This window comes from Schistocerca gregaria, chromosome 3 (assembly GCF_023897955.1).
Source record: "Schistocerca gregaria isolate iqSchGreg1 chromosome 3, iqSchGreg1.2, whole genome shotgun sequence".
Classification (NCBI taxonomy): domain Eukaryota; kingdom Metazoa; phylum Arthropoda; class Insecta; order Orthoptera; family Acrididae; genus Schistocerca; species Schistocerca gregaria.
Genome location: NC_064922.1, coordinates 304,877,792 through 304,892,586, shown reverse-complemented (window position 1 = coordinate 304,892,586; position 14,795 = coordinate 304,877,792). Strand labels below are relative to the sequence as shown.

The 14,795-nt window shown below is 44.5% G+C and overlaps 1 protein-coding gene across 1 annotated transcript in view; it reads right to left on the bottom strand.

The window, feature by feature from the left end:
* LOC126354361 (T-cell leukemia homeobox protein 3-like) overlaps positions 1 to 14,795 on the bottom strand; it is a 355,401-nt gene that overhangs the window by 90,048 nt on the left and 250,558 nt on the right. The window contains exon 2 of the mRNA XM_050003941.1: positions 8,454 to 8,682. Within this exon, the coding sequence (XP_049859898.1) occupies positions 8,454 to 8,682 (229 nt within the window). The remainder of the gene's footprint in view (positions 1 to 8,453; positions 8,683 to 14,795) is intronic.

The following is a 14,795-nucleotide window of genomic DNA, read 5'->3' as shown; positions in this document are numbered from 1 at the left end:
GAAAGGTTTGTGCCAAAATAATGCCGAAATAACACAAAACTGAAGAGAAGGACAATCGAAGAACCGTGTGCTTTGATCTTCTTGAGGGGACTGTTAATGACCACGAATGCTTCAGTCTTGTGATCGCAGGTGATGAATCCTGAATTTTAGAGTACGATCCTTAAGACAGCGCAGCAAAGTGAGAAACGGCACACTGAGATATTTCATCGACTGAAAGAAGCTCAAATGAGCAAACGATGGATCACGACAAAGCCATTTTGCTTTTATGCTTCCATTGTAAAAAAAGAATTTGCTTTTATGCTTTTATTGTAAATAAAGAATTTGTTTCTCCAGGACAAATTGTCAAGTCTTGTACAAAGACGTCCTTGAAATACTCATGAAAGTGATGAATCGAGTGAGGCCGGGCATTGCAGATAAGTGGAAGCTGCATGATTACAATGCTCCACGTCACTCAGCCGTTTCCATCGCGGGTGTTTTGATCTCAAACGGCATTACTGTTGTTCCACAGCGAGCCTCCTGTTCATCTCATCTGAGACTTTTATCTTTTCTCGAAATTGAAAAATATGTTAAAAGTACGTCAGTTTGGAACTGTGGAGAACATTCAAAATAATGTAACTGATATTTTAAGGGACCTGCCAGCTGAAGCCGTTCAGCGCTGCTACCATGACTGGAAACAGTGACTCCCCCTGTGCGTAACTGCCGAATGCAACTATTTTTAAGGGGACAATATTATTATTAAAAAAAAGCTGTTGTAGATAAAAAGTCAGTCTGATTTCTTCTCTCACGCATCTCGTATACGGGAAATAAACTCACACGCACCTATATCTCTCAGCGTCTAGCTGCCACCATCTAGGCAGCGGTACCCCTGTCTGACGACGCTGCTGGTGCACTGAGCGAGGGCCACATATGATGGCAACTTGCCGCTAGGGTTGGACCGCGTAAAAGAGAGTTTTGCTTCCAGCGGCTGCGGAAGTGAAGAAATGAAAAAGGTGCTGGGGGCACATACGCGCAGAGGAAGGAGCAAAGAAGAAGAAAACAGTGAAAGAGAACAGAAGGTTGCGTTCCTGACGTAAGATGGTGCAGTTTCCCCAAGAACCTACCGACATCTGTCCAAAAAAGGTATCGATCCCATGTTTTGACCGCCTGCTAAAAGAAGGAATACTCTGGGCAGCATGAGAGATAACCTTGGACATCGTACTCCTGGAGTCTAGAACATTGTGTGCGAATGTAGAAAATCTTTCACCGGACAAATTCCCTATGTTGCACCAAATAATACACAACGAAGGACCGTGGCAGTAAATTAAGTCTGCATTGGCCAAGGATAAGTTAACGGAAAAGCATCTATTCGATTTTGAAAAGACGACTGTCATCTGCTCAGCTGGTGGTTTCTCTGACAGCGTTGTTACGGAGGCAATCGAGATAGTAGTGCCGACGAATCTCGTCAGTCGATATAAGGGTTTCATCCTTAACCCAGTTTAACAAACAGCATTACTAGCCATAAGTCGGGAGCGGCAGCAGTTAGTATGGCGTGTGGCAGCGGTGGACAACCGATGCGAGATGCCACCAGCAGCGGAAACAATCGGCAGGGCTGCTGCTAAATTGTAGTGCAGCAGCCGTTGGGAGATTTTAAGGCCCGCCGCCGATATTTACACAAGGAAGCGGACTTTGACACACCGGTAACCCTCAAAAGAGAAAAGCTCTGCATTCTAAGAGGAAACGCCCTAAATTAGACCAAACTAATCTCCAAGGAAATAGATCCTATTGAACCTGAAAGTCAAATATTTGCGAGTAACTGTGGATAGACAGCTCTTACTTAATAACCACGTACAAGACCTCTAGCACAAGGCTTCAGTTACGGCAAAACAACTGAGCTTCTTACTCAGGTTAAAGGACGATTATACCGGGCTACTCCTCAATCAAAAATATCGTGTGGTAGCACCTCTTGGGATTTGGCCAGAGACACGTAAAGAAGAAACATGCAAGCCGTGCAGAGCAAGTGTCTCACCTGGCTCCTGAGAGAATCCAGAAACACTATGATAATAGATTTATATACAGAAACCAATTTAGAAACTATAGAGCAGATATCTAGAAGAAACCCATCACAATAGACAATAGATTATATCAACTTAGAAACATAATCAAACATGTTCACGACGTCGGACCGATCAACTTTGGCAATGATACAAAATACCTCGCTGCTGATACAACACGACTTAATACAAAAGCACAAAATATACACGATTCAGTAAACAACGGCTTGCGGACGTCGTGGCCTTCTAAAGCCCATCTTCAGAAACTAATAAAAGAGAATTGAATCACTTACCGTCCCACCTAGGAAGTATAGCTTACGGAAGTGATGCGACTTCCAACAACGAGAACAAAAATATGAAAATAAGCTCGTGTATTTCACTACAAAGTGGAAGGCTAGAGTACCTTTGCGAAACATTGCGCTCACGCTGCGATCTTATGCGGCGAGAAAGCCGTGAAGATCTTATTGCAACTCCACATTTGATTTCCTTCTTCGTCTTTGCTGAATTGGAGCTTTCGCTTCATATCTGATAATTGGAGTCGACAGTACTTTCCTTCTTTCCGGGGACTGGTATCTAATAATAAATACCGAACCCTTTTGTCTCTTTATGTGTACTACATCGCCTTCGTTAACCTTGAGGTTCTCCTGGTAGTTTCTGCAAAAAGTGTTTGTCATCTATAGCTCTGGCTTAATTTCGTAGCAAAGTTTTGATGGTGCCATTTGCTAGTGCAGCCTCCATGCATAGCTTCAGCCTAGTAACGACATACATTGTGTACCAGTAATCATTCTGACTCCTTCCAAGAAATATGAGCTTCACTCCTTTGATTTCTAGTACAGTTCCTCCATTAAAAATGATGATGCTCCAGTTCGGGAAAGGATGGGGAAAGAGAGTGACTATGCTCTTTCGAGAGAAACATCCTTACATCCGCCTTAAGCGATTTAGGAAAAACCTAGAAAACAAAAAAAATGGATGTGTCCGAAGTGACACACGAGTTCAGTGTTCTACCACTACTCCACTTCGCTCCGTATTGCCAGAGGTGGAGCTCAAGGTGCGTCGTAGAAGGTCGCCAGCATACCTATTGGACCACACAGAGGAAAGTGACAGTTTGCTACCTACTAATACATTTCGTTTTTTGTGTTAGCAGAAGAGCCAACACAGTGTTACGACTGGATGCCGAAATGCACCCGTTAGGGAGGGGGAGGCGATGAAAATTACACTGTGAGAGGACAGTGAATGTTCGCAGATGAGGAAAAATGGGGCGTATTGATAGAGGAGTGGCAACAGGTCGGGTTCTCAAGGGTGAGGGAGATCACAGGCTATTGTGACTCAACTTTATGGGATTTAAGGGAAAACTTAAGGTGTTCTAGGTATTTGAGGAGGTATAGCAGCATTATGAGCTGCCTTAGAACACAAGTGGGAGGAGGTAGTTGGATACTGAAAAAGAGGAGGATTGCATGCCGTTGTTAGAGAGCGATAAAACGTGGGAGGAGGGGGTGTCTATGCTAAATTGGCATAGGTGAGCTCAAGACAGATGAGGGTTTTATACAGGGTGATCCAGCTGCTCCAACCTGTGGGTTTTATGCAACCCACAACACCTTCAAAAACTACGAGCGAGATTTTTGTATTCTCGCGCTCGCTATTCGAAAATTATTAGCCCTACAGAAAAAAATGAACAGGATCTTTTTGTAGGAAATGCAATGCTGTTAAATATTGTAGTGCGAAACGTTTTTCATGGAGGTCACAGTTTTCGAGTTATTGAGGAAAAACGTGGTTCAAGGTCATTATTTTACGTTTTTTTTTAATAATTTGAAAACTGCAGTCTCTAGCGAAAATATATCTCGTCGTAGAATTTAACAACACTAAATTTCCTATGAAAAAGTCCTTTTCATTTTTTCTGTAAGGCTAATATTTTACACTTATTGAGGCACAGAATATAAGAATATTGCCCGTGGTATTTGGAGGCATTGCAGGCTGCGTAAAACCCATAGGTTGGGCCACATGAATCATCCTGTATGTATGGATAATATTTTAGTTGATGAATGGTTATTAGGTGAGTGTTCCAGCCTAGGTTTTGATCGAGTGTTAATAGAAAATGTTGTGGTGTTGTGGACAGGTGGATTAGACGATTGTGGATTCCGAGGTACAGGTCTATGGGAGGGAATGTGTGGCTTTTCCTATAATTGTTGCCTGGGCTTTTCCAGGATTGAAGAAAATTGTCGAGAAGTGGTCGGAGGCATAGCTGAGTCCCACGATTTTGATCGCTCAGCGTATAGCGGGCTGCGTCTAGAACAGCCAGTGTGGGATAATTTCTTACCGGAGAGCGGTATTTAGGCTTGTGTTTCGCCGCAGCAGCCGCGTGACACGCGTCAGCGCCTGGAGACAGACGCCTGGACTCCAGGAGGCAGCGTTCTGCCTGAGGCGAGCGCCGCCGCATTCCAGGCCCCGCGCCCACCCGCCGACACGGAACCGCCATCTCGCCGGCGCTAATTAAAAGACAAGGCGCGCCGGCCGCGCTGCTCTGTTCTGTCCTGCTCCCACCACGCCTTCCCAGGCGCCGAGCGAGCTTTGACTTCTCGCCATCGTTACCGTCTTACGTGGCGGCATCCTAAGGTCTCTCCCCCAGTTCAAAAACTTAACAAATGCGGTTTAGCAGTCTTCGTGTATCCGTGACTCAGATAACAGCACTGTCAACCGCTTACCAACCGAGAGGTGGCAAGGGGCAACAGGGGATGGGGCGGGTAGGGGTAGGGGGTCTTAGGGCGTGGGAGGAGGTGGTAATAATGTGGATCATGACCACTCCCTCCAAAGAAAATTTCACTAAAACGGTTTATACACTGAAGTGCAGTCCGCCCCTGGTAGCTGAGAGAACGCCAGTACTGTAGCTCGGCGTGTTCGATCAGGGAGCTGGTTGGCCTTTGCAATAAAAAAAATGAGAGGAAGGATCAACAAATGAACTTGAACGGATGTAATGTGAGGTTTGCAAACACAACGATCAACAACGAGGAAAAAAGAAAAAGTGGTCAGCAGGACAGAATCCTAAAGGCCCGGGTTCGATTCCCGGCTAGGTCGGAGATTTTCTCCGCTCAGGGACTGGGTTGTTGTGTTGTCCCAATCATCATTTCATCCCCATCGACGCGCAAGTCGCCGAAGTGGCAGTGGCGTCAAATCGAAAGACTTGAGTGGCGTCAAATCGAAAGACTAGCACCTGCGAACGGTCTACCCGACGGGAGGCCCTAGTCACACGACATTTACATTTACTTTACTGTGAAGTGCCAACGAAACTGGTATAGGCATGCGCGTTCAAATACAGGGATATGTAAACAGGCAGAATACGGCGCTGCTGCCGTCAACACCTATATAAGACAAGAGTCTGGCGCAGTTGTTAGATCGGTTACAACTGCTACGACGGCAGCTTATCAACATTTAAATGAGTTTGAACGTGGAATTATAGTCCGTGCATGAGCGATGGGACACAGCATCTCCGGCGTAGTGATGAATTTGGGATTTTCCTTACGACCGTTACACGAGTGTACAGTGAATATCAGGCATCCGGTAAGACATCAAATCTCTGACGTCGCTGCGGCAGGAGAAAGATCCTACAAGGACGAGACCAACGATGATTGAAGAGAATTGTTCAACATGACAGAAGGGAAACCGTTCCGCAAATTGCTGCAGATTTCAATGCTGGGCCATCAACAAATGTCAATCAAAAATCAAGAAACATTTAACGCAACATCATCGGTATGGGCTTGATGACTGCACGACACAAGGCTTTCCGCCTCGCCTGGGCCTGTCAACACTGACTCTGGACTGTTGATGACTGGAAACATGTTACCTGCTCGGACGAGTCTCGTTCAAATTGTGTCGATCTTATAGACGTGTACGGGTATGGAGACAAACTCATGAACCCATGTACCCTGCATGTCAGCAGGGGACTGTTTAAGCTGGCAGAGACTCTGAAATGTTGTGGGGCGCCTGCAGTTGGAGTGATATGGGACCCATGATACGTCTAAATACGAATCTGACAGGTGTCACGTACATAAGAATCCTGTCTGATCACCTGCGTCCATTCCTGTGCATAGCGACGGACTTGGGAAATTCCAACAGGACAATGCGAGAACCCAGACGTCCAGAATTGCTACAGATTGTACAGAGTGGCTCCAAGAAGCTTAAACACTGGCCGCCAAACCCCCCAGACATGAACATTATTGAGCATATCTGGGATGCTTTGCAACGTGCTGTGCAGAAGAGATTTCCAACTCCTCGTACTCTTACGGATTTATGGACAGCCCTGCAGGATTCATGGTGCCAGTTCCCTACAGCACTACTTCAAATATTAGTCGAGTCCATGCCACGTCGTGCTGCGGCACTTCTGCGTGCTTGCAGGGGCCCCACACGATATTTGGCAGTTGTACCAGTTTCTTTGGTTATTCAGTGTATTTTTACGTACACCACTTTCAGATTTCTCAGCTAATTTCCGGAGAAGGCGGTAACACGAAAACAAATCTCGGAAACGGCAGGGAGTTACAGAGAATTACAAGCGGTATTTAACCCTGCATAACTTACAGTGGTTGACTGAATGACAGCCTACATGGATGGGCCTGCCGCCTAACAGCCTGCGGGTAACACACCAGTCAGGGAAAAGCAACCATCGACAGTCAGACCTTACCTGCTACTAAAAACATATCTTACGTGGTTCATGAGCTCGCAGGTGGGGCTACCACATATCAGGGAAAAAATGGCTCTGAGTGTAAGTGTACACATATGCATCATAATGAAGGGAGCATATCACTCTACTTTTTTACCAGTCTTCCAAGCGCTAAATTGGCACTGCTTAGTTATAACATAATAAAATTACACAATTTTCGTAAAAACGATTCAGAAAGTAAAATAGCCGATTATGTTTATAATAATATTGTCTTTATTATGAGCGTGATAAATGTGGTCTCCTGTTAACTGTTTGTAGACCCTAAACAATATGTTGTCCAACAGACAGCAGACAGCTCACGTTCTATTTTGAAGAAAGAGTACTCAGACGTAACAGAAAATCGAAATATCTAGGGATAGCGCTTGACAGAAAGCCCAGTTACAACAACATCTGTTAAGAAAAGCTGTCAAAATCAGGAGTCGATATAACATTGTCCAAAGACACTGGCACATCATGGGGATCCTGTGCATCGACTCTCCGTACTTCCGATCTGTTTCGGAATATTGACGCCCAGATTGAGTGAATAATTCTCACACAAGATGTGTGGCACACAGCTCAGCCGTAGCATGCGTCTTATAGCTGATACAATCAGACCTAACCTTAGTTTGTGACTGTCCATTTTCAGCCACATACCACCGCCAAGTCTATGGCCGGAATATACACTAATACGGGAGAACAAAAAACTACAGAAAAATCCTCACCTCGCTGTTCATGCAAGCATTCCAACCATCAGTGAATGGAGACCTTGCTCTCGTCACCCACCCTTGGAAACTGCAAAGATATTAGTCGCCAACGGCTTTAATACTACTGACATATTTGGCAGATTAATGCTGCGACAGAACAGCTTATGATGCTGTGTATATCGACCAAGCTACCTGCATGGAATTGCCACGAAAGATCTCGTCGGGTTTTAACTTAATAGCAACCAACGCCGGCAGGTCTGCCGATTGTCTAGCCAAGTGCAAGAAAATAACTTCTCCAAGCTGTGACTGCGGTGCTGAAAAGAAGACAGTTCACCATCTGGTTCAAAAATGTCCTCTGAGGGCTTCCCCTGGCGATCATGACGCAGATATCAATAGACTACATGAGTGACGTGGATATTAGTTCGTAATTTGAGATAATTGTGAATAGTAATTTTTAGTGATGTAGTCACACATTAAATAAATGGGGAAGATATTAAGTGGAATTTCTATGTGGGAAGGAACGAGATGTTAGAGACGAATGGGATACCAGTTGGAGAAGGAAATAGTGAGTGGATTTGAGGTGTCATTTATGATGGACTGAAATGGTTAGGGGAGGTTACAGTTGGAATGAAGGGTAGATTTCAGGGATGAGTTCGTGGTCTGGTAGGGGAAGATTTCAGGAATGCATTCACGGTCTGGTGGGGGAAGGTGACTGGATTTACGTTGGGAAGGACATGAAGTGTTTGGAGATGAAGGGAAGGTGGAATGTGTTGACAGAGTAGGACAACCTACGGAGATTTGGGAGTTGGGATTAAGTTTATGGGAGGTGTGTGGGTGAAGATAGTGAGATATTGGAAATGAGTTGAAGTGCACGACGTCCCTGGATTTGTAGGGAGCCGTTAAACGTGGGCTGGGTGGGGAGCCTTCTCACCCGATATGGAGTGGGCACATCATCAAACTCTGGAGTTACATTGAGATGTAGAATCATCCCGAGTCGTGCAGGATGCTGGCTGAGCCAGACTTTAGACTCACCTCCACTTGGTCCTGCGGTTCTGGAACCAGGTCTTGACCTGCGCGTCCGTCATCTTGAGCGTCTTGGCGAGCGCGGCGCGCTCGGCGGACGCCAGGTACTTCTGCTTGTGGAAGCGCTTCTCCAGCTCGGCGATTTGCAGCCGCGTGAACGAAGTGCGCGGCTTCTTGCGCTTGGGCGGCGTCCGGTTCTGGTACGGGTGGCCGATCCGCCTCGTGATCGGGAACGTCGCTGCAACACACGCGGGTGCGAGCTATCAGCGCCTGCTTCCTACTCTACTGCGGCTGTGTCTGCCTTACATCAGACATGTACGACGAGGTATCAACATGTTTCGAGACTGGCTCTGTAAAACGCGAAGGGATGCTGCAGTGAGTCCTGCGAGGTGTTCTGAATGGCACTCGCGCTTCGAGAGGGGACGATCATCACTGGATGACAACTAGAGATCAGGACGACCTTCCACGCGCAAAATACCCGGAAACGTCGAAACATTGTGCAGGAGGATAGTAGGAGAACAATCAACAACAAAGCTGCCATTGTCCGTTAATCGTACGCAACAGTGCAGTCAATCCTCAAGCGTCAAGCGTGATTCCAGCACGCAGGGTTTTCGCACCTAGGCTGCTGACCGAGAAGCAGAAGGAGCACCGCGTCGATGGCTACCAAGAACTCGGTTCAGCGTGCCGTGGATGTCCCGTCCTTCATGTCCAGGAAAGCAAGGGTGACGAAACGTGGGTTTAGGGCACGACCCTAAGGCAAACCAGCATACGTCAAAAGTGAAGAACCTGTCATTTCCACGACCGCAAAAGACTAAGCAGGTCTGCAGAGTTTCTACTGCCAAATTTTAACGTGTCTGAGGGAGGACATTCGGCGAAAGCGACCGGAACTACGATACGCGAAAAGCTGAATAGTCCCGAAATGTTCTGATATCCCCTCGCATACGTTTATCCTACTTTGCCAATAGTAAATTTTTTTCTTTGTTTCAATAGGAGAGTCGTAAATTTCCGAAAGTTCGCGCCTGAAACAAAATAGATTAAAAAGGAAACTCGTATAGTGGCATTTGCTGTGACACCCAGAGAAATAACTCACTTCACAACGTATTTGTCAGCCCGTAAAAGAGCACGCTTGACACTCTGGAATGCTGAAGATGATGCAGAAGTTAGAGTCATTGCACTGAAGTGGTGATGTATGCACCTCTCGGTTATACGAGTATGTAATGAGCGTTGTAAAATAGGTCGACGTCGAGACACGACAGAATGACAGAAAGAAGCTATAATGTTTCGACATTTCCATTACCATACCGTGCAGGAAGTTGCCGATTTGTTGGTGTAGCAACGTCCAACACATCTATAAAGAATGGTGTACCACACAGAGCAATATAAGACAGCGTAACAAGAGTGATGGTGAAAAGATGTTAACCGACAGGGACCGAAGATGTGCATCACGTATTGTGGACAGTCGGCTTGAAATACCACAAGTATTGCTGCTGTCATTGAAAGCGACTCCATCTCAACCAGTTTCATGAATTTTCCTCGTATATCTCTGGTAGAAAGTTCTTGCAAACTACTTATGGTTTAGCTCACTGGTTCTAGGGCCCTTAGAAGGTTAAGCTAACCTTTCCAAGGAACTTGCAGCACATAAATCATTTTGGATAACGACAGGTTGACGTGACTTGGTCATATCGTGCTATTTACTGTTTGGTGTAGGGTGGTCGATTTTATTAGATCCGGTAGCTGTAACTGGAAGCGAAGTTATGCTAACACATTTGAAATTGCAACAACTATTTTTCGCTGTATTCATGCTAATTCATGTGTTGTATTTGGTCTGTATTTGTAGCCAGTAAACAAACTAAAAGAAGATTACACATAAATAAATAAATAAACTAATTTCGATCTTCCCTAACGAAATCAATACGCGATATAGCCGAACGTGTGAATTCGGCCGTCCGTCACAACGATAGCTTCATTGTACATTACGCACGATGACATGTCCTATTCTGTACATATAAGCTCATGTGCTAAGATTTTTACAGTATTTACATGTGTTCTTTAAACTGCGACGTATTGTAGAACATGTGTAAAATGAGAATAAATAGTTGGTTATTATTAACTGTGGAGGGCATACTTTTCAGCCTGAAAAGTAGGCTCCAGAAACAAAGCTCCAAACAGCAGCACTTAGTCCAAGGACACTATGCAATATAACCACTATATATGATATATGCAAAGGTGATAGAACTGTGTAGAAAGATGTGACTATGAAGCAGCTTACTGCATTTAAACATAAGCTTTACATAAGACAATAACTGCTATATAATACAAGATATACGTTTCTGTAGATGTCAGACATTATTTCTGCTGGTGTTCTTTCTTTTCTACAGCTCTCTCCGCCTCCGTCCATCCATTCTAAGACAAGGGCACATTAAGCATACTACTATTCTGGTGAGACTATTGTCTTAGAATGTTGAGTTGTTTCATTTCTAGAACCATATTCTTAAAATTTCTACTTTCAATGGAATGCTAAATATATGTTTCGCGAAACTCCTCTGTTCGCTTATGTCCCCTCTGTTAATTTTAATGTTTCGTAGTAGCTTAATTTTTAATAGTCCACTGGACTCGAGCCTATTTAACCCAGTCACATACCCCCTAAGGAAACAAATATAGACGTTCATGTACAGACAAACAAATGATTTCAGTTTCAGAAAAATTGGATGGTTTGAATTCAAGAGAAAGAACTTCACAAATTGAACACATACGTAAGCAGTTCTGTTATTCGGCTTGGCACTTATTGTTAGAGTTTTTAGAATGCCCCCTGAGGAATAGCATGCCACAATGTGTGCAATTGGCGGGTTAGATCGTCAAAATCCCGAGATTGATGATCGGCGGACCCTGACCATAATGCTACAAAACGGGCGACCTTGTTGCACAGAGGTAGAGTTTGGCAAGTACGAAGACAAGCAGTAGAAACTTTCGCCGACTGCGGGCGGGCATTATCTTTTCAAAGGGTCCTACTTGTCGTGCCGTATGGCAGGCGATAGCCAAGTTGGCATCCCGCCCACCGCTGTCTGGAGCATCTCCAGTCACATCTTCACTGGTTGTTGGGGCCCAGTTCGAAGCGGGACACCACACTGAAGACAATTCTACTCCAGTCAATGAGATTCCGTGCTGAATGTGCCCAATACCACTGCCAATGGGTTTGTTGGTGTACAGATGACAATGGCAGTCGGCGCAAGGGGCGCCGTGAGCTCGCGGTACGTCGGATCGATGATAATGATGATTCCAGGACTCTGAGTGCATCTCGGTCCTCATGTTCTGACGTCTCACTAGGTCGACCGCTTCCATCACGACGCTGTCTTCGGCACTGGCTCAGCAGTTCCTGCCGACATCCCCGAACAGATTTTTTTTCAGTGTATATACGGTTTGTGTGATCAGGCTTTTGTCGTTGCGCGCATTCTGGCTGTCACCAAATGCATTAAACGATGGCAATTTTTTCAAGTATAAGAAGATAGTTTCAGGCAGTTCGTTGCATATTTATTTATTTATTGCTGAAATTTTACGATCTTCAAATGGTTCAAATGGCTCTGAGCACTATGGGACTCAACTGCTGTGGTCATTAGTCCCCTAGAACTTAGAACTACTTAAACCCAACTAACCTAAGGACATCACACACATCCATGCCCGAGGCAGGATTCGAACCTGCGACCGTAGCAGTCGCACGGTTCCGGACTGCGCGCCTAGAACCGCGAGATCACCGCGGCCGGCTTTTACGATCTGTTACGTGCGTTGTAGAACAGATTGTAAATTTTACAGGTAACATCTCGTAAGACTCGTATTGAATTGTTGTCCGTTTGACAACTGTCGTATCTTAAAACTGTATTTTTATTTGTAGCATTTTATGAAAAATCTGAAAACTATAGTAAATGAAAAGTAATACAAGTACTGAATTAACAACTGTTTGGTTTTCAGAAGACAAAACAAAGAAGACGGGAAGGTAGAAGTTATAGAGAGTCCCGCTAGCAACACAGTCTGGTACAGAGTCCTCGGAGAGACGGACGCCCCTTTTCCTGTTTCACTCGCGAATGGTACGTGGCAAGAACGGTTCTTGATAAGTCTCTGTGTGTGCTCGAATCCAATCTTAACTTCGTTGTCATTTAGAGAGATACACGTGGGAGGAAGCAACAAATTCGTTGACTCTACTAGGAACGTACGCTCACAGAATTTCAACTGTAAACTATCCTGGTATACATAACGCCTCTTGTGGAGCTGTATGAGCATCTCCATAACACTTTCATGCTTACTGAATGAACCTGAGACGAAACGTCGTGCTCTTCTTTGAATCTGTTGTATTTCTATCAGTCGTCTCTGGTACTTATTCAAGACTGAAGAGTAATACTCAAGTATTGAATGAGAGATGGTTTTGTAAGCTACGTCCTTCGTGAGTAGACTACACTTCGAGAGCACAGATAAATTTGCAGACGCAATAACCAAAAGACGTGTGCGATTTTGTTGTCATTTCAAATGACTGGAAGGGAACTGCTTGAAAAAGATGATCTCCCTCTTTCAAATCCATAGCCAAAACCACAATGCCATGCCATGAAGACCTCCACCTCCTCCAAATCAAACCCGAAGACGTCTGTGACAACGGTTTCTTCCACCACAATGACATAACTATGGACGGCATAGGAGTGGTGGGTGGTGGGGGAGGAGGGCGGGAAGAGGGAGGGTCTACATCGCCCCCTCCTGGAACTTGGGTACAGGCTGTTATTCACAGCTAAATCCTCTCGAATATCTAGCAATAACTGCCTGCGGTGCAATTAACTGCAGATTAATATTACTTGGATACGAAGGCTTACAGGGCAGTGTTGAAATAGTATCACCGATCTTTTCCTTGTCTCTTCCGTGTAAAACTCGTTTTGAGCTGCAGAAAAGATCCGATCCAATACCCTGGAGCCTGAAGTCCGAAGAAACATAAACACGGCACCTGTATGCATGCCTGTCATATGCCGACAACTTCGTCAAAAAAAAAAAAAAAAACGCTTGTTGCACAATGGAATTTCAATAGCAGTTTATCGTTTACCTGGGCAAAAGGAGGACCCTTTATGGCTTGCAAAAAAGGCTTTCACTTTTACGTGGCAGAACTGCTGTAGTCGATTCTGAAGAACACAGCCAGCTTTGCGTAATCTGTGAGTCAGAATGCTTCAGTCGAAGTAGGAGATCCCACTTCATCCTATAGAAGAGAATAAAAAAAGTGTCAGTTTTGCAGGTCAAGAAAATAGCCTCTCCAGGAATTGGAATCTTCTCAACTCTATGGGGTGTAACCGAACTCTAAATGTCGTCACAGAGCTGCGAATTCTGCAGTCCCGTTGGCCTGACTGCACACTAGTGTGACAACTTGGAGAGATGAAGATTGCCTTCGTTCAGTCTTAGGTTGTTAAAAGTCGATTTTACTGGCCAAACTGAGGGTGATTTTCGAACATTTCTCTCAATGATCCAGTCGGTTATAGGTCCTAATCTACACTTTACATCACTAACCAAAAACTGTAGTTTTCAGAACAGAATTTGTTCAATTTTATTTGTGCCAGTCAGAATTTTAAAAAAAGCATTAAAATGATAAATGAAGCCAATAGCGGATTAGATGAGTTTTGTTAGAGAATAAAGTGTTGTAGGTGACGTCAAAGCTAATGAACGTTTCCTTTTTTTTTTAAGTTTATAACCTGTTCCTCCACTTTGAGGAGCATTAATGTTGGTTATTTTACAGGCATTCAACAGGACTTCCTCAATCGTTCTGCTTTTTTCTCTTTCAGATTTTTAGTTTCCATTTCATAACACATTATAAGGCTATGAATAATTCTTTTGTAGACAATCTCAAGCTATACTTCATAACTCGTTGGATGTGCTGAATTAAATCTATGAAGATAACATATTTTACCATTGAACCCTAAAGGTGGGATCCATATTCGTATTAATAACTTCCTGTGTCCAGCAAACAATTTTAATCTGCCACGCAGTTTAATATTAACTCACACTCCGCTGTAGAGTGAAAAATTCGTTGATGGTAAAACATGCAGTTGACATATACAATTGAGTGTCCTTACCGCTAAGATAACGAAGCAATCACTCTAAAAATATTGGATAACTATCAGTCGTCAGAGGTGTAATAAGTATTGCAACTTTTTGCCATAGTTCCTGGGGCACAACATGTTTCGTAAATAACCGAATGACCTACACGAAGAAAAGGTTATTTCAGAATTTTGCTCCCGCTTGGAAAAATTTCTGCAGAGCGCATGATGAATGGGCTACAACGGGACGAGCAACCAAAAAGAAGACGAGGTACCCCTTGGATGGATGAGCGTA